Below are 22,799 nucleotides of genomic sequence, written 5' to 3'. Positions count from 1 at the left end.
GACATCTTCCTACTATCTATCATTTTCTTACGGGTGGTCTTAAACCCTGGAATTATGGAAACTTTCGGGCCTCATACCTGCTAAATTGTTGATCTAAAGAATATAAAAGAATGCATTTTTAGAATGGCAATGACTTGATGAATTCATCTGTGAGGTCAAATTTGGGCCAAAATGCTCATTTTTTAAAAAAGTCCAAAGTTGGTAAAATCACCACTGACACTCGCGAGTGCCAAAAAAAAGGGGGGTATGGGTTCATTGTGGCCACAAAAGATTATTCTGATGGAATTTCATCAAAATCTGAGGGGGTCTGACCCAGTGTACACCTCACCTCACCTCACCTCACCTAGGCTGTTTCATCCTCTGTATGAACAGTGTTCGAAATAAGTACTTAAATCCTCTTGTCCTCTTGTCCAAAAATCACTGGGGACAACCATATTGAGATATGTACTTATCCTCTGGACAACCACTATATTTTTATGCCTCCACCGCGAGGCATACTGTTTTTGCAATGTCCGTCCATCCATCCTTCCGTCCGGATGCGATATCTCGGGCATGGATGGGCGGATTGACTTCAGATTTTCAGGATAGGTGGGTCATGGTCAAAAACTCTGGCTACTTTTTTTGGGTGAGGTTCAAGGTCATGCAGGGGTCATCTGAGGTCAAATTAGCAAAAATAGTCATATGGCCATGAAACTTGGTAGGTAGGGGAGATTGGGGTTAGTTGGAACACTGGGTAAGTTGAAACATTGTATTTTTTTCTGACACAAAAAATTAATTTGGTAAAATACTGGCACCTAGTAATAGGTATTAGTAAGGGTCATCCACCAAATTAGCAACAGCACTGATGCCCCACCAGTGTTGGCTTGGGAAAGGAATATCTGTTTTTGACTTGCTGACTAATTTTATACCCCTCAGAAAAGATCGTTATCTCCATGTTGTTTGAAGATTCAGGGATTATTTTTGAGTATCATAAGCACTAGTATAGTAGTAAGTCCCAGAATAATGTTAAATAAAAGTTTTATTGTATTTCTTATTTTGTGTAATGAACTTTGAAATGTAAAAATAGGCATCGGGGTTAGTTGAAACTTTTGAGGTGGGGTTAGTTGAAACGTGAAAATCGCATAGAAAAATATGGTTAAAAATTTGACTTTTTAAAATTTGTAACATGTTTACCATTTCTTCAATATTGCTTTAATATGGTTAAAAAGCAATAATACAAGCAAAAAGTGCACACAGAAAGTACATTTTATAATATTTTAGGCTTCTCATATTTTTTGTCCATGGTGACACTCGTCACCTTGTGTCCAAAGTATTGACCAGCGCTCCCACATATTTATTTATTCATTTTTCACACTGATTGTATGTTAAAGCCTTAATGTACGATCTTTTTAAATTTTAGATTTTTCTTTTTTCTTCTAAAATGATAATCATTATGAAAGTTCCCAATACATTTGGACGCTTGAAAAACATTGGGAATTTGCAAAGAAACAACATCATAAACTTCACCTCTATCACTGCTCGAAACATCTCGCACTATTTGGATTAGGATAGCGAGTGCGGCCTCAGAGTTAGTCTCCCACGCTGCCAGTTTGGTTACGCTCCCTCCACATGTGGAGGGCGTAATCAAGCTAGTTTTGTACGAGACTACGGTTTGCGATCGTGGCTGACATAAAGTCATAATCTTAAAAAATTATGACTTTATGTCGGACCAACAGAAAATCGTCCCGTTTTACTACAAATAGGACGAATTTGACAGTTTGCTCATAGATTTAAGTTAGAATATGTGTAAGTATTACAAATATGCCAAAAAATCGGTTTTGAAAAAATAAAGGTAAATTCTGAAAAAAGATCGTACATTATGACTTTAAAGGGTGCCTTCAAGGGAAGTATAACCCTAACAACACGATAATAATTATTTTGAAATTTTTACAAGCCATGTTTCAACTAACCCCACCCTATGTTTCAACTTACCCCAGGGGTGGGGTTAGTTGAAACACTTTTTTTCAAATTTTCAAATTGGATTATATGAATAATCATAAGCAGGTCCAATAAAATTTAAGGCTGTATTTGTAGCATGTATGTATATGTTTATACTGATATGGTTAGTGTTTCTTGAATGTAATCGGTTTGCGTTAAAAAGACGATTTTGTGAAAAATGTTTCAACTAACCCCAATCTCCCCTACAGTCAAGATTTAGAGCCAAATTTTTAGAAGATCATTTTAGGGTCATCTGGGGTCACCCAGGGGTCATCTGAGGTCAAATTAGTAAAAACTATCGTATGGGCATGAAACTTGGAGGGTACAGTCAATATTCAGAGCCAAATTTTTGGAAGGTCATTTCGGGTCATCTGAGGTCATCCAGGGGTCATCTGAGGTCAAATTAGTAAAAACTGTCGTATGGGCATGAAACTTGGTGGGTACAGTCAACATTTAGAACCAATTTTTTGGAAGGTCATTTTGGGGTCACCAGGGGTCATCTGAGGTCAAATTAGTAAACACTATCGTATGGGCATGAAACTTGGTGGGTACAGTTAACATTTATAGCCAAATTTTTGGAAGGTCATTTTGGGGTCACCAGGGGTCATCTGAGGTCAAATTAGTATAAACTACTATATGGGCATGAAACTTGGTGGGTACAGTCAACATTTAGAGCCAAATTTTTTGGGTCATTTTGGGGTCATCAGGGGTCACCCAGGAGTCATTGAAAGGTTGTTTTGGGGTCATCCAGGTGTCATCTAAGGTCAAATTCAGTCTCCTCTTTTAGGCTTGAAGCTTTGTATCAACTTGTGAATTCCACATCACTCCCTTTAGTGGAGGCATCACGGTCGACGCTGTGCGTCAAAAACCGCGACATCCGAGAACCGCGGTCCATCTAGTTACCTCTTAAATATGACACATTTTGGGGACAACCATACTGTTTTGAGGACAAGCAGAATTTATGCTTTAGTTGTCCTCGGGACAACCTCCATATTTTCCTTATTTTGGACACTGAGTATGAAGCCCTCTTCAAGAATCTTCCATTTCTGTCTGTCTTGCGCATCCCTTGCCCATGTGGTGCCTCTATATGGTGTTAAGTCATCTCGCCATCTTCGTCTTTGCCTTCCTCTTCTACGCTTTCCTGTTCTTGGTTGCCACTCGGTGACTCTTTTTGTCCATCTGTTGTCGTTTTTTCTTGCCACATGTCCTGCCCATCTCCATTTTGCTTCCCCGATCCTTTCCATGATGTCTTTGACTCCAGTTTTATTTCATGTCACTGTTTCTGATTTCGTCACGTATAGTTATGTTCAGCATACGTCTTTCCATGGCTCGTTGTGTCATGGTGAGTTTTTGCTCCAGATCTTTAGTTGTCGACCAGGTTTCAGCGCCGTAGGTCATGGTGGGTAACACACATTGATCATACGTACGCCTCCTCAATGTCATTGGTAGCTTTTTATCACAAAGGATGTCTATACACCAGTGTACACCATTTGTATGCAAATCTTGTATGTAAATTCAGACATTGTATGCATTTTTTGTGTTTATTTCAGATTGGATGTCGTTTCTGGGATTTAGCTTTAAGAGAACATGCTGCTCACAACAAATCAGGAGTGTATGATGAGGCTCTGGGAAGCTTCTTCCGTAATGTTGATAATAGGTCAGTGAGTCTTTTTTTGTCTGGTATCGTATGTTTACTTTTTTGTTGTTTCTCTCCCTTTGCTTTTCTTTCTTTTGCTTTAAAAATGTATTATTCATGTATCTTATTATTTCTTTTCCATTTTGCTCCCTTCCCTTTTTCTCTGTTCTGTTTCCCTTTTCTATTTCTTTTTCTATATTCTCTCCTCCCCTCACCTCGCCTCGCCTCCCTCCTCTCGCCCTTTTTCCTCTCCTCTCCTTTCCTTTCATTACTTCTCTTTCCCTCTTTTCTTCTTCTCTCCGCTCCGCTCTCTTTTCCCCTTTGCACCCTCTCTCGATCTCCAACATATTCCTATTCCTAGCTCTCATCAGCACCTCCCTCTCTCCTTGTCTACTCTACTCTACTCTACTCTACTCTACTCTACTCTACTCTACTCTACTCTACTCTACTCTACTCTACTCTACTCTACAATCCTATCCTCTCCCTCTCTCCTACATCTTCCCACACCTCCCACCACTTCCCTTTTCTCCTCTCCTCTACCTTCCCCTTCCCCTCTTGCTCTCCTACATTTTCCCGTGCTTCCCAGTTCTTCCTTTCTCTTTTCTCCCCTATTTCTTCCCCTTCCCCTCCGCCCTCTCTCCTACATCCTCCTTTGCCTCCCAGCACTTTCCTCACCTCTTCTTTTCCATCCCATATACATCAAAACAAATCATTCTCAGTTATTCATTGTGCCAACAATGTAATATTTCTTTTTTCTTGTTAAATGCTTAATCAGGTTACATTTTATTTTTTCTGTTGTACTTATTTGTAGATATGAAGATTTACCTAATGTGGATGCAGGTGACACAAAAACCAAGATTCGCTCTCTCAAAGCAAGGGTATGTGCAATAGCATTTTTTATGTTATCAATAGTTTTAGACTGTTTAGGCCAAAAAAAAAAAGGTTTGTCTCAAAGCACACAAGTGGTTTGAAAACAAATGAGAAATGCAATTTTTTTTTTTTTTTTTTTTTTATTCCCGACTTTTTTTTATGGTATTTTGAGAAAAAAAGTCTGATTTTCGCCCAATTTTTCTGGAAAAAACTATAAAATTTTTTTTTTTTTGAAAAATTTCCGCATTTCTTTTTGTCAAATCGTGTGATTTTACAAATGCGCGCGCAAGCTTTGAGACAAACCTTTTTTTTTTTTTGCCTTATGTACATTTTGTAGGTAGTGTACATTTATTTAACCCTATCCACACAGGGTCTACTGCAGATGACAAGTTCCAGAATTGGTCATTATCATGAACATATTTGGAATCAGCATGAAAAATGCTTTAAAATGATTACAAACAATCCCAATATTGGTTCAGTCCAGGGTTCGAATTCGTTAAAAAAATTTGCGTAGCAGTTTTTGGCTAATTCATCATAATCAAGATACAAGTTTCCATATACTAAAGCACTATAAAATGTGCTATACAAATGCAAAATTGGGTAGCAGTTACTTCAAAATATGGAGCAAACTGCTATGCGATACAGCCGAATTCGAACCCTGGTTCAGTGGTTCTTGAGATAGCTCTTGATATTTTGAGGACATTGGACTTTTTGAATCCTATACCCAGCATGCAGAGCATTAAAAAGACTATAAGAATTGAAGATAGAAAATAATGGTGGAAGAAGGACCAAACTCCACCATTTTACAAAAATGAGTTAGACCCAGCATTTTATTGCTAGTAGACAGTTCTTTGTGTGTGAATGAAGAGCTCAAATCCACTCTCTAAAATAGCCTTCCAAGTACACTTAATCATGGTTTTCATGGAAAAAGGCCCAAACTCCATGGAGTTGGTCCTTTTCACAAATGTTGGGTATATTATGGTATTAATGCTATTTGTCTGAAATTATTCACCAATGATTTTCCCTCTTTATTTATTTCAGGCTGTCATGATAGACATGGAAGAAGGAGTGGTCAATGAAATGGTCAAGGGGTCAGTGGGAGAGCTATTTGACCATAGGCAGCTGATAACAGATGTTTCTGGTTGTGGCAATAACTGGTTAGTAAAAATAGGTACATGATGGTTGTCACAATTAGCATTTGCTGACCGGCAGGTCTCAAATTTCAGGGAGGCCATTGCCTGCCCTTTTTTAGTTTTGGCCTTGGTGCCCCAGATCTTTGTCAATTAACCGATCAAGGCATTCTTCATCACTTGTTGGCCTTGGTGTCCTTTGTCCAGTGGCCTTGAAAATGGGTGCACTAACAAATTACAATTCAAGCCCTGCTGACCGGTACTCAATCAAAATAAGCTTGCTTTCTACTGACAGAAAATTGAGCAAAATAATAACAGTCCATGGGGTATTATTATACTTTTCTGCTTCTCATATCAAAACCACTGCAGCAATGGGCTATTCCATTTAAAATCCACACTACCTCTGTGGAAGATTTTGGAAAAGTCTTCCACAGGGGGAGTTTGAATTTCAAATGGAATTAACACATTAGCAGAGCTCCATTTGAAACTCTTTCTCCCGCAGGGGAAGATTCAGGTTGAATCTTTCTCAGAGGGTGTATGATATTCAAACAGAGCTGCCTAATGTGTTCATTCCATCTAAAATTCATACCGGGTACTCCCCCTGTGGCAGATATTTCCAAAGTCTTCCACAGAGGTGGTGTGGATTTTAAATGGAAGAGCCCAATGCAACTCAAAAGTAGGAAACATATTGTTTTAATGGTGGGCCTCAATCTAAGATAGAAAACAGAACATGAAACATTCGACCACGCCTCTTTGAATAATTTGCAAAACGTATTTGGTTTTTGTTACTGTGCTCTTCAATGAAGTTGCCACTTATGCTCGCAGAAATTTGCATAAACATGTGCTAGTTGCGTATTGCAACTAGCGTATGTGGTGCACCCAACTGCATGCACACCATTTTATATGAACACAGTGTTAAAGTCTTGTTCTTCCACAAATTATAATTATTATTATTATTATTATTATAAAGCCCATCTACACAATTTTGGACTTGCCTATCGTCTTAGTCAAGACGATACCCATATACATCATAGTAAATAATAAAAACATTCTTTAATCTTTAATTTCCTTATCATTTACATTTCAGGGCAGTTGGGCATAAGTTATATGGTGTCCAGTACAGAGATCATATCATAGAATGCGTTAGGAGAGCAGCAGAGCAATGTGATTGCCTACAGTGTTTCTTCATCATACATTCCATGGGTGGAGGCACTGGGTCTGGGGTTGGCACATCTATTCTTAGCGTACTGGAAGATGAATTTCCTGAAATTTACAGGTACATGATTTCATTTGAATTTTGGTGCTGATTTTGACTTCTTTATTGGCAAGGACAATTCTGGCATTAACAAAATAAATCTCTATAGATTATGCTGATGGATTGGTACCAGGATTATAGTTTGATCAGCTCGTAATCGGCGAGCCTTATAACATCGCGGATTAATATCAATATATTTTATTTCGAGAATTGTCTTGTGGTATCTTGCCAGAAGTATCACGAATTATTAATTCAAGACCTATAATCATGATAATATGTCTACTTTATTTAACACGCACAATATAGATCAGAAAGGTCAACTTAACGTGGGTCTACTTTTCGGCGTAGTGGTAAAAGCCTAAAAATTCCCGCCGATTACGAGCTGATCAAACTATAGAATGAACCATCTTGGGGGCTCTAACACACACCATTCAGAGACTAGCGCCATACCATATTGAGCTAACCCTCTCTGGCATCTATCTGTCTCTAAAGACAATAGTTTGCACATGAATATGACAAAAACAAATTATTTCCTTGGCATACTTGAAACTTTATTATTGCTAAAAGGCCGGCTCTGGATTGACATGTCTTTGCCACATCTTCAAAAGTGACTTTGATTTTTGGTTTTGAGCATCCACTTCTGACTACAAACAAGAACAGCATTGCAACTCAGACCTCTAGGGGCACCAGATCAGCATAACTCCGAGTCAGTTGCAATGTAGCAAACTTGCAAAACTGACTCAAATGACTCAACAACATTTTAGGACTTGTTACTTGAGTCAAGTCTCGAAGCACAAATGACTCGGACTCTACCTTTAAGATTCGAGTCTCAAATCCCAAATGACTCAACTCAACTTGACACTGTGATGACTCAGCTTGACTGAAGATGACTTGTGACCCAACTCGAGTCTCAATTCCCAAATGACTCAGACTATACCTTTAGGATTTGAGTCTCAAATCACAAATGACTCAACTCGACACTACGATGACTCAGCTCGACTGGAGACTTGAGCCCTAGATGACTTGACTTGTGAATCAAGTTTGATGACTCGACTACAAGTCTGCTATATCATCTAGATAGTAAGTAAAGGGATTATTCAACATTGTCACCATTTTTACATACATACAAAGGGTACATATTTTTCCAAACCCCTCTGAAAATGGCAACAGTGTGAAATAATCCCTTTACTTATTAGACTAGTAACTTACTCAGGAGTTATACTGATTTGGTGCACCTAGCAGGGAGTGTGGCACTATGTAAGTTCTCTAGGCTCTATTTTCTGGGTAGTCACAAGCAATAGATTTAATATTAAATCATTTTTTGACCCCAAATGTACCTTTAATAGTGATGTACTCACAAATGCAATAATTTTGTTTTTCAGATTTGTTACTGCTGTGTACCCATCTAGTGATGACGATGTAATAACATCGCCATATAACAGTGTATTAGCTATGCATCAACTTACAGAACATGCGGACTGTGTTATGCCTATTGAAAACCAGGTAGGAAGAAACTTGCATGTCCAAAATTTGACCCTGAAAAAACCCAAAACAGACCTCTGCCCCTTCTGGGGACTCAAACAGCCATTGCTATTTATTTGTCTGATCTTATTTTGGTTCACAGAACTTATACAAGTATTATTTTAGAATTTGACAGGTGGACAGGTGGCTAGCTAACACCCTGTTATATATTGTGACCAACACTGAGCCTCTAGACTTATCCGCTGCATAAAGAATTGCAGCTGAGATGTTTGGTCACATCCTTCAGCTACCAGGAGAAGGGTGTGTTAGGAGATATGCCCTATAAATACCAACTCCAACTCTTGGCAATTTTAAGGACACCTGGACATCACACACATCAAGCACTTTGCATTTGGCAAAGATAACTACATGTCCATGGAGAAATCTTATGGTCGCTTGCTGTTCAGCCAAAGAAGGCGGACGATATTATTTTCCCCAATTCAGTGACATAGAATGATTGTATCTCAAATCTACAGAATTAATTGCTCTATTGCCTGCTCACTTCGGTAATTTCAGGCCTTACATGACATATGTCACAAGATCAACCAAGCTTTTCCATCCGACAAACCTGGCAAGAGAGTTGCCATGGCAACTGTTGGTAAGGTAACAACAGAAGGAAGTCTGGCTGCAGGGGCTGTCAAAAGTAGAGGTGGCAACGCATCAGCAGAAGAGAAACCATTTGATAGAATGAATAACATAGTAGCCAACTTACTTCTCAATTTAACAAGGTAGGTTTCAACCAGGCTCCATAGCCAGGTGTCCAGCAATCTCAAAAGTGCACCTGAATTTTTCTTTAAAAAAAGAGTAAATTTCAATGTTTTCAAAGATTTTCAGACAAAAGTGGACCTTATTCGGATTGGCATTTGGAGGGGGTGTCGCACCCACGCAGATGCACCCAGTACCTGATCTGGCTACAGCTTGCCTTTGGTTTCCACATTTATCCTTGTCAGGTGTTCATATATGTTGCATTTTCTCTTGGCGAGTCGGGGATGTGATGTTAAGTGCAGATGAAAGCATCTGCTTAACATTATTGTGTCTAACCAGGATATGCAGAGTGTCAAGTGGGAGATGAACCGCTGTCTTGGCACCATCCCATCAACTCTACCTTATAGATAACTGCTATATTATAGCTAATGAAAGTTAATGTTAAGTTTTCCATCACTTGTCTAGTGATGAGGTGACTTTCAATGTCCATTATGTAGCTGTATTTGTTGATGTAAAACCATGTCAAAACACTTATTAATGCTAAGATCATCTTTACAGGCATTTAGTAACAGATTGACACGTGATTTGAGTTTGTTTTTATTAAAATGAAAAGAAATGTGCAATTTTCATAATCACCAGGAACATGATGAGGGAATCCTGTAATTTTCATTATTGACTACATCCTCTACCCCTACAACTATAAAGACAAACTACTGATATCATCAGTTATGTCTGACATTTTGAGAATTGAAAGTTTTGATATTTCCATCTCATTTTTCAGATGATTGACTATTTCATGAAAATAATGAAACTTTTGACCGAAATGAAAAGCGATGCAGTCGGGTGACAGGAAACTTGGAATCAGCTTTCATTAGCCTAATGCCTTGATTAGCCTGGGTATAAAAGAAAGAGAAAATTGACACATTATGTAGTAATTTAACACCTGCATGTAGAGAGTAAAAATTGTGATTTATAACACCCTGGCAATAAGGTAGCACTACCATCTATGTGATCGTTTTTGTTTTTCTTTTATAGTTCTTCCAGATTTGAAGGCAACCTCAATGTGGATTTGAATGAAATTAGCACCAACTTGGTCCCATTTCCAAAGTTGCATTATTTGGTTGCCAGTCAAACACCTTTGTATGCTGTGTCTGATATGCATATGCCACCTAGAAGGTTAGTAGTGCATATTACACTAGCTTCTTTTGCTCTGTTGACGCGCACGGCTTGATAATGAGCAACATACACCAGGGTTTGATGAGCGCCGCTCTGTGCCGATCGCTTCTTTGACGCGTAATCAGATTACCAGTATGTTGTTATGATTGTCAGCCAATTGATTTAGCCAATCAGAACCCCACTTCTGTGTTTACGCTGTACGTATATGCTCTATGTAGGTATTACGTTATCTGATCCACTCTGACCAAAGAGTGAAATTTTGCATTTGCAGTATACGCAAAAGTAGACAAAAACAAAACAGGTAATATACAAAGTAGGGTATTTCAAAAGAATCAAAACTTGGCAATTTGAAATTTCTGAATACTTTTGTAACCCACTTGAACAGGGATTAGCCATAGCAAAAACAAAACAAAACACCGGAGCTGTATAACAAACAGCTGCGGTGTTTTGTTTTGTTTTGTTTTTGTATAAGAAACAGTTCTATAGACATAAGGTATGAGCTTATTATCCTCTTCAACAATAGGATTAAAATTGGTTTAGAATATGTTTGGCACTAGCAAAATGAGATATATGTAGCACCCGACTTAAGGTACCTTTTGCTGTAACGGGTCACAAATTGTCTCAAAAGTTAGGTCTTGGTAATAGGGAACTTTCTTTCTTGAAGCACCAAGTCAACAATGCTGCAGGTGGGGGTATCAGTAGGGAGACCTTGTCCTCAACTTTTGAAAATTTTGGGAATAATTGGTATACCCTGCTCACCAGTATAACCCTAATCCTAACCCTAACCCCAACTCTAACCCTTACCCTTACCCTAAAAAATAGGGTGCGGATTGTAAACCAGAATTGTATTGAAAACACAGGATGTGTAGGGTAAACCAGAGTTGTACCAATTTTTGGTTAAGATGTTTGGGTTTGAGGATTTTGCAGTGACAAGGTGACTGTTAAGGTTAATGAAAGAATGGCAAGCTAATTAATGACTAACTTTATTTGGTAATTTAGGTCTTTAACCCTTTCCACACAGATGTCAATTGCAGACGACAAATTCCAAATTTTCTTGAAAAATTCAAAAATTTCAGAATTGGACAAATGCATGACCATATTTGTAATCAGCATGAAACATGTATTAAAATGAGTACAAAGAAGCCCAGTATTGGTTCACTGGTTCTTGAGATAGCTCTTGATATTTTGGGAGAATAATAACTAGTATCACAAAACTTTTGTATACTACTGGTCATCTAACAGCATTTCTGATTGGTTGATAACTTGAACTGCTCATTTCAATTTCCAATTATGACTAGGCTTTAAACTATTTATGGTCAAACTGGCATTTACAGACAATCTTATTAATACCCTCCTTGATTGGTTCAGAATTGGAAACAATATTCATTTTGGCCAATCGGCAGGTAGTTCTCATAGGGTTAAGATATTGCTTTTGTTTTCAGTGTACGGATACTTTTTGTGCAGAGTACACATGATGTGTCCACATTACAATACAGTTTGTTCATCCACCATATTTGATTGCATCTTTCTACATGATGTGTACTTTACAAACACCAATCCACCTCGCTATTGTATTTCTAACTGATAAGCTCACTGATGAAACTAATCACATTAAATAGAACACTTACACACCCAATATATTAGTACAATTTACCAACCGCCGAAAGGCTGTGACCGCTAAAGATTGTGACCACGAAGCACGGGTGACCGCTAATATTTGTAATATTGACTTCTTTTTTTCTTTCCTAATAGGTTAGATCAGATGTTTACTGATGCATTTAGTCGTGATCATCAACTCATTAGAGCTGATCCTAAGAACAGCTTATACCTGGCTTGTGGACTGATATGCAGGGGCAATTTACATGTATCAGATATCAGGAGAAACATTGATAGGTAGGTGTAAATAAAGTGGGGGTGTGTGTGGAGGGGATGGATTGCATTTGTTTACATCAGGAATACACCAATGAGCAATGAGTCATAAGTTCTTTGTTTCAATGGATATTTTCAATGACATTGCATAACACTGATATCATAAAGTGGGTATGTATGAAGCCAAAATGTATGTCTTTGTGTTTGAAATGTTGACCTTTGGCCCCTGATGCTTGGTTTAATTCAGTTGATTAGATTAGGCATATTCCATATTAAACCATTATGATTGCCATTGACATCAACGCATTGAGGCAGCTATTTTGCACGCGAATCTATGCGGCATCTTAAAACAGGTGCATGTGTACGGCAGCGCTTTGAGCAAATGCTAGCGATTTGAACCTGTGCCCAACAAAATATGCACTGACGTCACTGCCACATCAGGGTGAAAAATGGTATTGTGAAATGCTTTCCAAGGTCCCTTTTTCTCTGTAGTCTGCATCAGGTTCCCCATGTGCTACCAACCCCTTACCATTAAAGGAGGAGCTATGTTGACCAGTTAATGAATTTGCAATAACAGATCATAGATAAGCAACCAATCACAATCAAGTGTGTGGTAGTGGGCCAAACACTGAAGCCATAATATGTGATTTGTTCCACAGCAACACCCTCAATTTTTCTTAAACTTCTAATTTTTGCATGATTGACATTGATTGTATTGCCCAATGGTGCACTATTACATATACCACATGAAGACTAAAAAAAGCTCAGCCTGAATAAACCCAGGATCCCACTTTTATTTACTGTGTTTCATGCAGCTGGATGGCATCATGTTTGGTTCCAATGACGACATCAAAGCCAAATGGAAGTGTTGGAGTTGATGGTTCTGTGGACAGAGAAGCCAGACGAAACCTCTGGAAAACAACTTTGAAAATTGGAACGTGGAATGTTAGAACGATGAACCATGGTAAACTGGACATTGTAACCAGAGAACTTGATAGAAATGATGTCAACCTTATAGGAATTTCTGAGATGAGATGGACAGGAAAAGGGCATTTCACCACACCTGGCAATCATGTTGTCTACTACTCTGGGAAAGACACAAGGAGAGAGCATGGTGTTGCTTTCATTGCCAACCCAGATGTTGCCCGGTGTGTTCTAGGATACAACCCAATTAATGAGAGAATCATTACCATCCGAATACAAGGAACACCAATGAACATATCTGTGATTCAAGCATACGCACCTACCTCGGCATCAAACGAAGAAGAAATCAAAACCTTTTATGATGACCTCCAAATGGCTATAGACAGTATCAATAAGAGAGATATCATGATCATCACTGGAGACTTCAATGCAAAAGTTGGAGGACAAAGTACCAACAAAAATGTGATGGGAAACTGTGGCCTGGGAGAACAGAATGAAAGAGGAGAAATGCTTATTGACTTCTGCCAAGAAAACCACCTTATCATCCTCAATACTTTCTTTATGCAACACCCAAGGAGGCTCTACACCTGGACATCCCCAGACCATAGTACAAGGAATCAAATTGATTACATTTTGGTCCAGAAGAGATGGCGATCTAGTTTCATGTCTGCAAAGACATATCCTGGGGCAGATTGTGGATCAGACCACCAACTTCTTATGTCAACCATGAAGTTTAAGCTGAGACGTAAAAAACAACAAAGAAAGCCTACCAGATACGATGTGAGTAAGATCAGTGACAGCTATAGAGTCGAGGTGAAGAATCGGTTCCAGAAGCTATTGGAAGATGATCCAGAGGAGTCCACGCCAGAAGAACTGTGGCAAGAAATCAAAACTGTAATTACAGATGCAGCACAGAAGACACTCCCCAAAAGAAAGAACATGAAAAAGCCCTGGCTTTCAGAAGAGGTTTTCAAATTGGCGGATAAAAGAAGGAAAGTAAAGGAAAGGGGACTTGATAAGGATGATAACCGCCAGGATTATCGTGACCTGAGTAGGAGAATACAAAAACAGGTCAGGAAAGATAAAACTGACTTCATCAAGCAGAAATGTGCCGAGGTTGAAAGGGACAGTGTAACAAACAACACCAAGGACATGTATAGAAACATCAAGCTACTGACCAACAAACCAACTCACAGGCTCAATGTGCTGAAAGATGAAGCTGGTAACATCCTTACAGAAGAAGAGGAGATCAAAACGAGGTGGAAACAATATTGTGAAAACCTGTATGCATCTAGAGAAGGAAATACACCTGAAGTAGAATCTGATCAGGAAGATGCAAATGCTGACCCAGACATCTTGATGTGTGAAGTTGAGCAAGCCATAAAAAGACTCAGGAATGGTAAATCACCCGGAATTGATAACATCCAGGCAGAATTGTTGAAAGAAAGTGATGCTGAAGGAGTCGCCATCATCCACAAACTCTGTAACAAGATATGGAGAAGTAAAGAATGGCGGAAGACTGGAAAAGAGCAGTGTTTCTCCGCTACCAAGGGAATGTGCAAATAACCGTACCATATCTCTTATCTCTCATGCCAGCAAGGTGCTGCTCCATATCATTGCCGAAAGAATTAGGGGTCATCTAGAAAGTGAGTTACCACCAGAGCAGGCAGGTTTCAGGAGAGGAAGGGAACTAGAAACCAAATTGGAAACCTGAGAAACCTAATGGAGAAAAACATGGAATTCCAGCAACCTTTATTTCTGTGCTTCATTGATTATTCCAAGGCATTTGATTGTGTCCAACATGGAAAATTATGGATCATCATGAAAGATATGGGATTCTCTGCACATGTGGTGGATTTGATTAGATCTCTATACAAAGGACAGGAAGCCACAGTAAGAACAGAAGGTGGAGATAGTGAATGTTTTACAATTGGCCAAGGAGTACGCCAGGGATGCATTTTGTCACCATACCTGTTCAACATATATGCCGAGCATATCATGCGGAATGCACTTGATGGCTATGAAGGTATGGTTTCAATTGGAGGACGACAAATAAGCAACCTCAGGTATGCTGACGATACCACCCTCATTGCAAGAACAGCTTCTGATCTACAAGATCTCATTAACCGAGTTAAGAAGGGCAGTGAGGAGTATGGATTGTTTCTCAATGTCAAGAAGACAAAGGTCATGATTTGTGGTGGAAACGTAGACCAACAAGTGAAGGCAGGTGGAGAGGACATAGAGGTTGTTAATACTTTCAACTTCCTTGGATCCCTCATTGTAGAGGAAGGAGGCAGCTCCCAGGAAATCAAAAGACGCTTGGCTATGGCAAGAACATCTGCCATTGCACTCACAGACATCTGGAAAGATAGAGGAATCTCTAGAACAACAAAGATGAACATCATGGATGCCCTGGTCTTCCCGATTGCCACATATGGGTCTGAAACATGGGCTATTGGAAGAGCAGATAGATCTAGAATCCAAGCTTTGGAACAGTGGTGCTGGAGGAAAATGTTGAGAATTTCTTGGAAAGAACACAAAACAAATGAATTTGTCAGAAGCCAGATAGGAGACCACACCTCATTATGCCAGAAGATTGACCGGAACAAACTTCAATATTTTGGCCATGTTTCTAGAAGAGACGGAGATTGCTTGGAGAAGATCATTGTTCAAGGTCATGTTGAAGGACATCGCAGGAGAGGTAGACAGAAGACACGTTGGTCAGATGGAATCAAAGAGTGTACAGGACTATCTCTTACTGCAGCCTATCGTCTTGCACAAGACCGAAATAGCTGGAATGACATCATCAAAAGGGTCACAACGGGTCAGCCATGACTCATAGGACGACGACGACGACGACGATGCAGCTGCATCCCAACTGTGACAGCTTCGCTCAATAACTATCAGCGAGCTGATACACACATTGATAATGATTACAGGTGCTGGAATGAAACAGCAATTTCCTTTGTTTTACCTCATTTGTTTGACTCAAAATTAAAAGGGGACATAATATGATCGGTGAAAACTAACATTAATATGGAAAACAAATAGGAATCTATATATTCTTTATGGAAATCACACATTAAAGTCCATGAAGCAACTTTAACAACAGACTGTTTATCTCCCAAACTTGTTGTGACAGATTACGTCCTTCTCTACGTTTCATCCATTGGAACACAGATGGCTGGAAGACTGGTTTGTGTTCTGTGCCTCCAGTAGGGCAGCCATATTCACTGCTGGCTCTAGCTAACAACACTTGCATTAGAAACACCTTCACAGATCTCAAAGACAGATTCTACAGACTCTACAAGAGAAAGGTAAGGGATCAGTCAATATTTACCCAGGGGGGTATTTGAACAATTCATTCACTTGGCTCAAGAAATGTCATGTTCCACACTTATTTAAATCCAGTGTCTGTTTGCCCTTTTTTCCTGCAAAACAAATTGTTTCCCCATAATTTTTCCCATGTATATATTGACCGATCCCTAATGAAAAATGAAGAGAATGGCCCAATTGTCATCCTCATCCCCATCCCCACATTTTATTAAGATTTTGGTATATGTGGCAAACTTGTATTTTCTAATTACCCATCTGAAATATATATTAGGGTAGACATTGCATTTGGATTCCCTAAACCAAAGAAAGTCTATGTCAACCTGCAATTAATTCACAATGGGCTATTCCATTTAAAATCCACACCACCCCTGTGGAAGATTTTGGAAATATCTTCCAAAGGGGGGGGTATGTTTTTCAGATGTAATTGGTCAGGGTTAATCATTTTGAAACCCATACTCCCTCTATATTATGGCTTTACCTAGATCTTCCACAACTAGAGTATTTCAAATGGAAGTTACCCAATTGCCTATTCTATTCAATACTTTACTCCTCTGTGGAAGACTTTAGCTAAATCTTCCACAGGGGTAGTGTGGATTTTAAATGGAATAGCTCATTTGGTTGTACATGTAATATCAACAGACGGTTTGATCCATTGATCCATCAATTGCTAACATTTCCAGTTCATTGATCATGTCTGCATCGAAAATCATATTCACTGTTAGTTGCAGGTTTATGATTAAGAAATGTCACCATTAGTATTTAAAACAGGTACTTATCATAAAGCTAAGTAAAGCAACGATGGTTGGAAACTGCTTGGAAAAAAGACCCAGATCCATATGAGTTAAATATTTTTAAGCAATTTTTTTGGTAAATTATGATGATATTTTGTAAGTTTTGCATGAAGGAGATAGGGCTGAGTGACTGCTTATGTTGAATTTCCAGTCTGCCTAATTGTGAAGCTCCCATGGCGCAGGTCTTGTTAACCTGAGGTCCTGGGTTCAATTCCTGGGCAGGATCACTTTTTCTGTTTCCTTTAATAATTGCTTGACAGTGAAAGTTTTAAAATATTCTCATATAGGGTCCACAACTTATAAGTTCCCCCCTAAATACTTTTTAAAATAAATCGAAAAATATTTGACGAAATGCAAACATGTAAAAAGATATAAGTAGCCCTATTTGTTTTACACATATGGACCAAATTATAGCGTCACATGTCATTGCGTTCAGTCACAATGGTTCATTATGTAAAAAAAGAGATTGTTTTAACAGTGTTAAAAAGTTGCATCTGAGTCCATAGAAGTCAGAGCTCAAACAATACAGTAGACCAGGCCTATTCATGTGTTTGATAAAGAAAACCTGACTGCTATTGACTCAGGTGCAACTTTTAAAATGGCCTCTTTTCTTACACAATTAAACATTGTGACTGAACGCAATGATGTGTGACGCTATAAATTGGTCCACAGGGGTAAAACAAATAGGGCTATACAAATCTATTTACATTTTTATATTTCGTAAAATATTTTTCGACTTATTTTAAGAAGTATTAGGGGCGAACTTATAAGTTGTGGACTGTATAGTTTGCAAATATTCCTGTTGAAAAAGGCACCATATTTCAAATTTTATTGGTAATTGTTTTCTTTTCTTCTACAGGCTCACATGCATCATTACACAGAGGTAGAAGGAATGGAAGCTTCACAGTTTGCGCAAAGTCTAGAATCACTAACAGAACTTATCAGTGAATATCAAGAACTAGAAACAATGCAGCCTCAAGAAGTCCCTAGGCTGGAAGCAGCATCATGATAAACACTCTTCTGCAGGAGCACACTGAGTATGTGGTTAATATCCCACTGACCTGCTACTAAAATGATGTTACTGGCACAAATGTGCACAAAGTCTGTGAAAATTTCAATTTCAGTGATTCAAAATTAGGACAATTTGGTCTAAAACTGGGACAAAAGATGTTGTAGAGGGGGAAGCTTTCCCCCCTCTCCCCAGTTGGTAGTACTCTTCTGGGTTATTGATGCAAATCTATAAATCTGGATGTGAGTGGCTAGCAGAGCCAACTAAGACAACTTATCAGTGAATATCAAGAACTAAAAACAATGCAGCCTCAAGTAGTCTGGAAGCTGCATCATGATAAACACTCTTCTGGGTTATGATGCAAACCCATAAAGCTGGATATGTGTGACTACCAGAGCCAAGAGAACTTATCAGTGAATATCAAGAACTAGAAACAATGCAGCCTCAAGAAGTCTGGAAGCTGCATCATGATAAACACTCCTCTGGGTTATTGATGCAAACCTATAAATCTGTTTGAAGGATATTCACACAAATCTATAGACCACTTGACATCATTGTTTATCAACAAAGGCGAGGGACTGGTCTATCGATATGCTTGAACGAACCACTAGACTGTTCAATGGGTTTCTTGTACTATATGAAATGTGGTGGGCAATTTAAAATGCATGTGCCCTGAGCAAAATACGATACTACGCACACTGCAAGGCAAAGAACAATAGAAATTGCCAAAATATGCGCGCATACTGCCGGGCAATGACGTCACATGTCAAGTGGTCTATAAATCAGTAAAAAGGTTGTTCACACAAATCTATACATTCTAGTGGTCGATCAATGAATATCTGCCTACTCTACTTACCTGCCATCCATGATGCAAGATTGAAATAATCCGGTGGCGGATCAATATACAAACCATACACCTATGCCAGTGTATATAGTCTCACATTTGGGGGGATCAGGGCAAGAGTATCTTAGCTCCAAAATTGCCATTTTGAGAAAAACACAAAAGCACATTATCGTAACTCCATTGTGGTGCAGAGTCCAAAAGACCCCCTGCAGAGCCAATGCAAACTCTCTGGAACTCCATATAGCCTTTTAGAAGTTTGGCCTACGCAGAAGGAGGGCAGTCTTCTATCTGGGTAAAACCCGGCAAATTCAAGACTCCCACTTCGTGCAGCGCCATCTTATTGTGTCCGCCATTTCTCGAAAAGGCTAATTGATTAAAGATGTTTCTCTGACACATTTCAGCAGCCTGATATTTCAATTGTGTATTGGGTGAATATATACCATATGGTGGAGTTAAGATTTTGTGGCTGCCAAATGGACAGTGTTGCTAGCTTTTCATACCAAACTCGTAATTTTTACCAAAATTGGAGTTTAGATATATTGTTACGATGAGCCCTCCATTTGGCATGCATTTTTTCAATTGCAACTGACATTATTCACATTGGTCAAGTTTCAAAACTGTCTTTCCAAATGGCCAAGTTCTTTTCAGAGCCTGCTTGTGCAAAAACTTTTCATTATCACTCTCTCATAACATAATCATTGCGGAGAAGATGTACAAGAAATAATTCTTCACCCAATAGCACATGCAAAAGAGAAAATTAAAGAGATTGAGAAAGGAGTGATGAGGGAAATTTATGCCGACACTGTGCGAGCCATGGAGAAATGATATATCGATGCATTATAAAGACAGTGCAACAGATTTATCAAACTAAACAAAGACACGATAAGCGGGGAAATATGCGTCGTTGGGTCTGTGTATACAGTCATTACTGGGCGACAAAGCTTGCGGCATACATTTCATGCTTGGAAGTCACTGTCGCCATGCCCTCATCAAATTAAGTACATATCACTCCAATCTCTGATAAACACTCCTCTGGGTTATTGATGCAAACCTACCAATCTTTATCTGTGGTTAAGCAGAGCCATATTATCTGTGAATATCAAGAACTATTAACAATACAGCCTCAGGAAGTCTCTAGGCTGGAAGCTGCATCATGATAAACACTCTTCTGGGTTATTGATGCAAACCTACAAATCTGGATATGTGTGGCTACCTACGGAAGCGTCCAAGTGCCACGACAATATACAAACCACACACCTACATTGTATGGTGGTGTATAGTCTGACATGTGGGGGGCTCAGGGCAAGAGTATCTAACGCCAAAATTGCCATTTTAAGAAAAGCACAAAACCACATTTGTTGTGCGGAGTCCAGAAGACCCCCTGCAGAGCCAATGCAAACTAATATTCATTTAGCTTGTAAACCCACCAGTTCCACTCGAGTGGGAGGGGCATTGTGTTATCAACGTGTCTATGGCAGGCCTTTTCAACTAGTTTATTTGAATTGCCAGCTGGAAAATTTTAGGGTCATGAAGTGCCAACATGTTTATTAAGGGATGACTTTGTGAGGGTGCGTGTGCGCGAGAGCGAGCGCATGGGTTCCATCCAGAGGCGAAGTCCCGGGGGTAGCAGTAGCACCCTTGGCTCCGCATGGATTTTAGGGTTTTTTAAAGGTTCAGATTGGGTATTTTCACTCCTTTTTTGTTCAAGATTGGGTGTAAAAAAAAAGTTGAGGGCCTGGTCTGGCCCACTCAAGTGGAACTGATGGGTATATCAAGTAAATAGATATCAGAGAACAAATGAATTAAGGTACCATTAATTTCACTCCTGTTTATCCTAAGACAAAGACAATCATGTCACACTTAGTACCAGCATCTTTTAGCTCGGATTTAAGACCTCATTCGCTGTTGTAGTGCACGTTAGAATATGACCGTTGCTAGGTCAACTGGATCACGCTTTCTTTGTTACGAACCACTGATCGAAATGATCACAACACAAAGCCTATGGTATATCAAAATTTGGAACAGGTGTATGAGCCCAGGTTTGGAGCAGTAACCAATGGTTACTAACGTGCACTACGACAGCGAATTGGTCAAGAAATAAAGACACAGTGATCCGAAGTCCCAAGGAAGGAAGATGCAAATTCGAAAGTTGCCGATTACTCCACTGGATGCTCTATATTGATTTGTACATAATTCTCAAACAAAAGAACTAGTAGCACAGTACTTTCCACTGATCATGAAAATGCAACTTTTGATTTTGTTCCTTCCTTGTGTGGATCATTCTCAACCGATTTCAACAACCGAGGTCTTAAATCGGGTATAAAGGGTACAGGTATTGGCTGCTGGTTTTAACCATAGATTATCAATAACATGTTTTAACTGACATATTTGTCTTTGTTTAGGATATAGAGTACTGAAGTGTGACGTCATAAAATTTTCTTTTTTACATTTCAGCATTTTCAAAAACATCCACAGTCCAAATTTGATGGGAATCGGATCATGAGGGCCCGAGATATGGCCGTATGAATACCTAATTAGCCCTATTGAAATCAGTGTAAATTGGCCTGTTTCATAACTGTTTGGAACCAGGCCAATTTACACAGCTTTCAATGGGGCTAATTAGGTATTCATGCGCCATATCCCGGGCCCTCATCATCCGATTCCCATCAAATTTGGACTGTGGATGTTTTTCATCATGCTCCACCGATACATGGTATTCAAATTGCTGATATGCTAAAAAAAGTTTTCTGTGACGTCATCACTTCTGTACTCTATACAGGGTTGAACATAACTGGTACCATAATTCTTATGCTGTCTGTAGGACGAGTGTAGGTTGAATATATTAATATTACTCTCTCCCAAGATTTGTAATCATGGCATTGGTTTGACAGCAAAGAGCTTCTCCAAATGTATATAGACAATAAAACTTTCATTAACACACTTATACACTGACTTTGTACTTTTTTCTCAACTTTAATAAAGAAACAACAAATAATGTACATGATATCATTTAGTTTGTAACTAACACAATCAAATGAATGGGCTATTCCATTTAAAATACTCACTCCCCCTGTGGAAGATGTTAGAAATATCTTCCACAGGGGAGTATGAATTTCAAATGGAATGAACACATTAGGCAACTTCATTTGAATTTTATACACCCTCTAAGAAAGATTCAATCTGAATCTTCCACAGAGGGAAGGTGAGTTTCAAATGGGGTTGCCTAATGTGCTTATTCCATTTGAAATTCATACTCCCGCTGTGGTAGATATTTCCTAATCTTCCACAGGGGTAGTGTGGATTTTAAATGGAACAGCCAAATAAAAAAACCCTGATCAGATGTATCCAAAACAACAGCCAATTTAGATTCTAAAAATTTTATATGGTAATAAAAGCACCATTTTTTTTACATCATCTCTCTTGCAGTGGACCAGGTCCTGTCCCTAATGGTGTAACATATTTTCAATTTTGGAATACCCTTCACAACATTGTTTCTTTTTACATTTAATGCTAGTGTTGGGGTGCAAAGGATATTCCGATTCTTAAATGATTACAATTACAAATTCTACACATTTGAACATCTTGTATTACAGTGCCAGTTTCACCAGTCTTTTATGCATTTTTTCTTTGGTCACAATAATTATAAGCTTGTCAAAAGAAATACTTTCTTTCTCACCTGTGTATTTAGATATTTTTATGATACATTGAGACATATTACAAAGAACAAGTGACCAATTCAGAAAAAGCCATTATTAT

The 22,799-nt window shown here is 38.8% G+C and overlaps 1 protein-coding gene across 1 annotated transcript in view; it reads left to right on the top strand.

Annotated features, from left to right (window-relative positions):
• Window positions 1-18,254, top strand: part of LOC140162527 (tubulin epsilon chain-like) — a 34,304-nt gene extending 16,050 nt beyond the window's left edge. Inside the window, exons 3-12 of the mRNA XM_072185776.1 lie at window positions 3,528-3,634; window positions 4,425-4,491; window positions 5,525-5,640; window positions 6,701-6,889; window positions 8,251-8,371; window positions 8,906-9,117; window positions 10,130-10,270; window positions 12,023-12,163; window positions 16,206-16,380; window positions 18,050-18,254. Coding sequence (XP_072041877.1) covers window positions 3,528-3,634; window positions 4,425-4,491; window positions 5,525-5,640; window positions 6,701-6,889; window positions 8,251-8,371; window positions 8,906-9,117; window positions 10,130-10,270; window positions 12,023-12,163; window positions 16,206-16,380; window positions 18,050-18,199 — 1,419 coding nt within the window. The 3' untranslated portion in view covers window positions 18,200-18,254. The remainder of the gene's footprint in view (window positions 1-3,527; window positions 3,635-4,424; window positions 4,492-5,524; window positions 5,641-6,700; window positions 6,890-8,250; window positions 8,372-8,905; window positions 9,118-10,129; window positions 10,271-12,022; window positions 12,164-16,205; window positions 16,381-18,049) is intronic.
• The last annotated feature ends 4,545 nt before the right edge of the window (window positions 18,255-22,799 follow it).

The sequence above is a fragment of the Amphiura filiformis genome, chromosome 10, assembly GCF_039555335.1.
Source record: "Amphiura filiformis chromosome 10, Afil_fr2py, whole genome shotgun sequence".
Classification (NCBI taxonomy): domain Eukaryota; kingdom Metazoa; phylum Echinodermata; class Ophiuroidea; order Amphilepidida; family Amphiuridae; genus Amphiura; species Amphiura filiformis.
The sequence above is the reverse complement of the archived record's forward strand: the minus strand, read 5'-3'. Positions and strand labels throughout refer to the sequence as shown.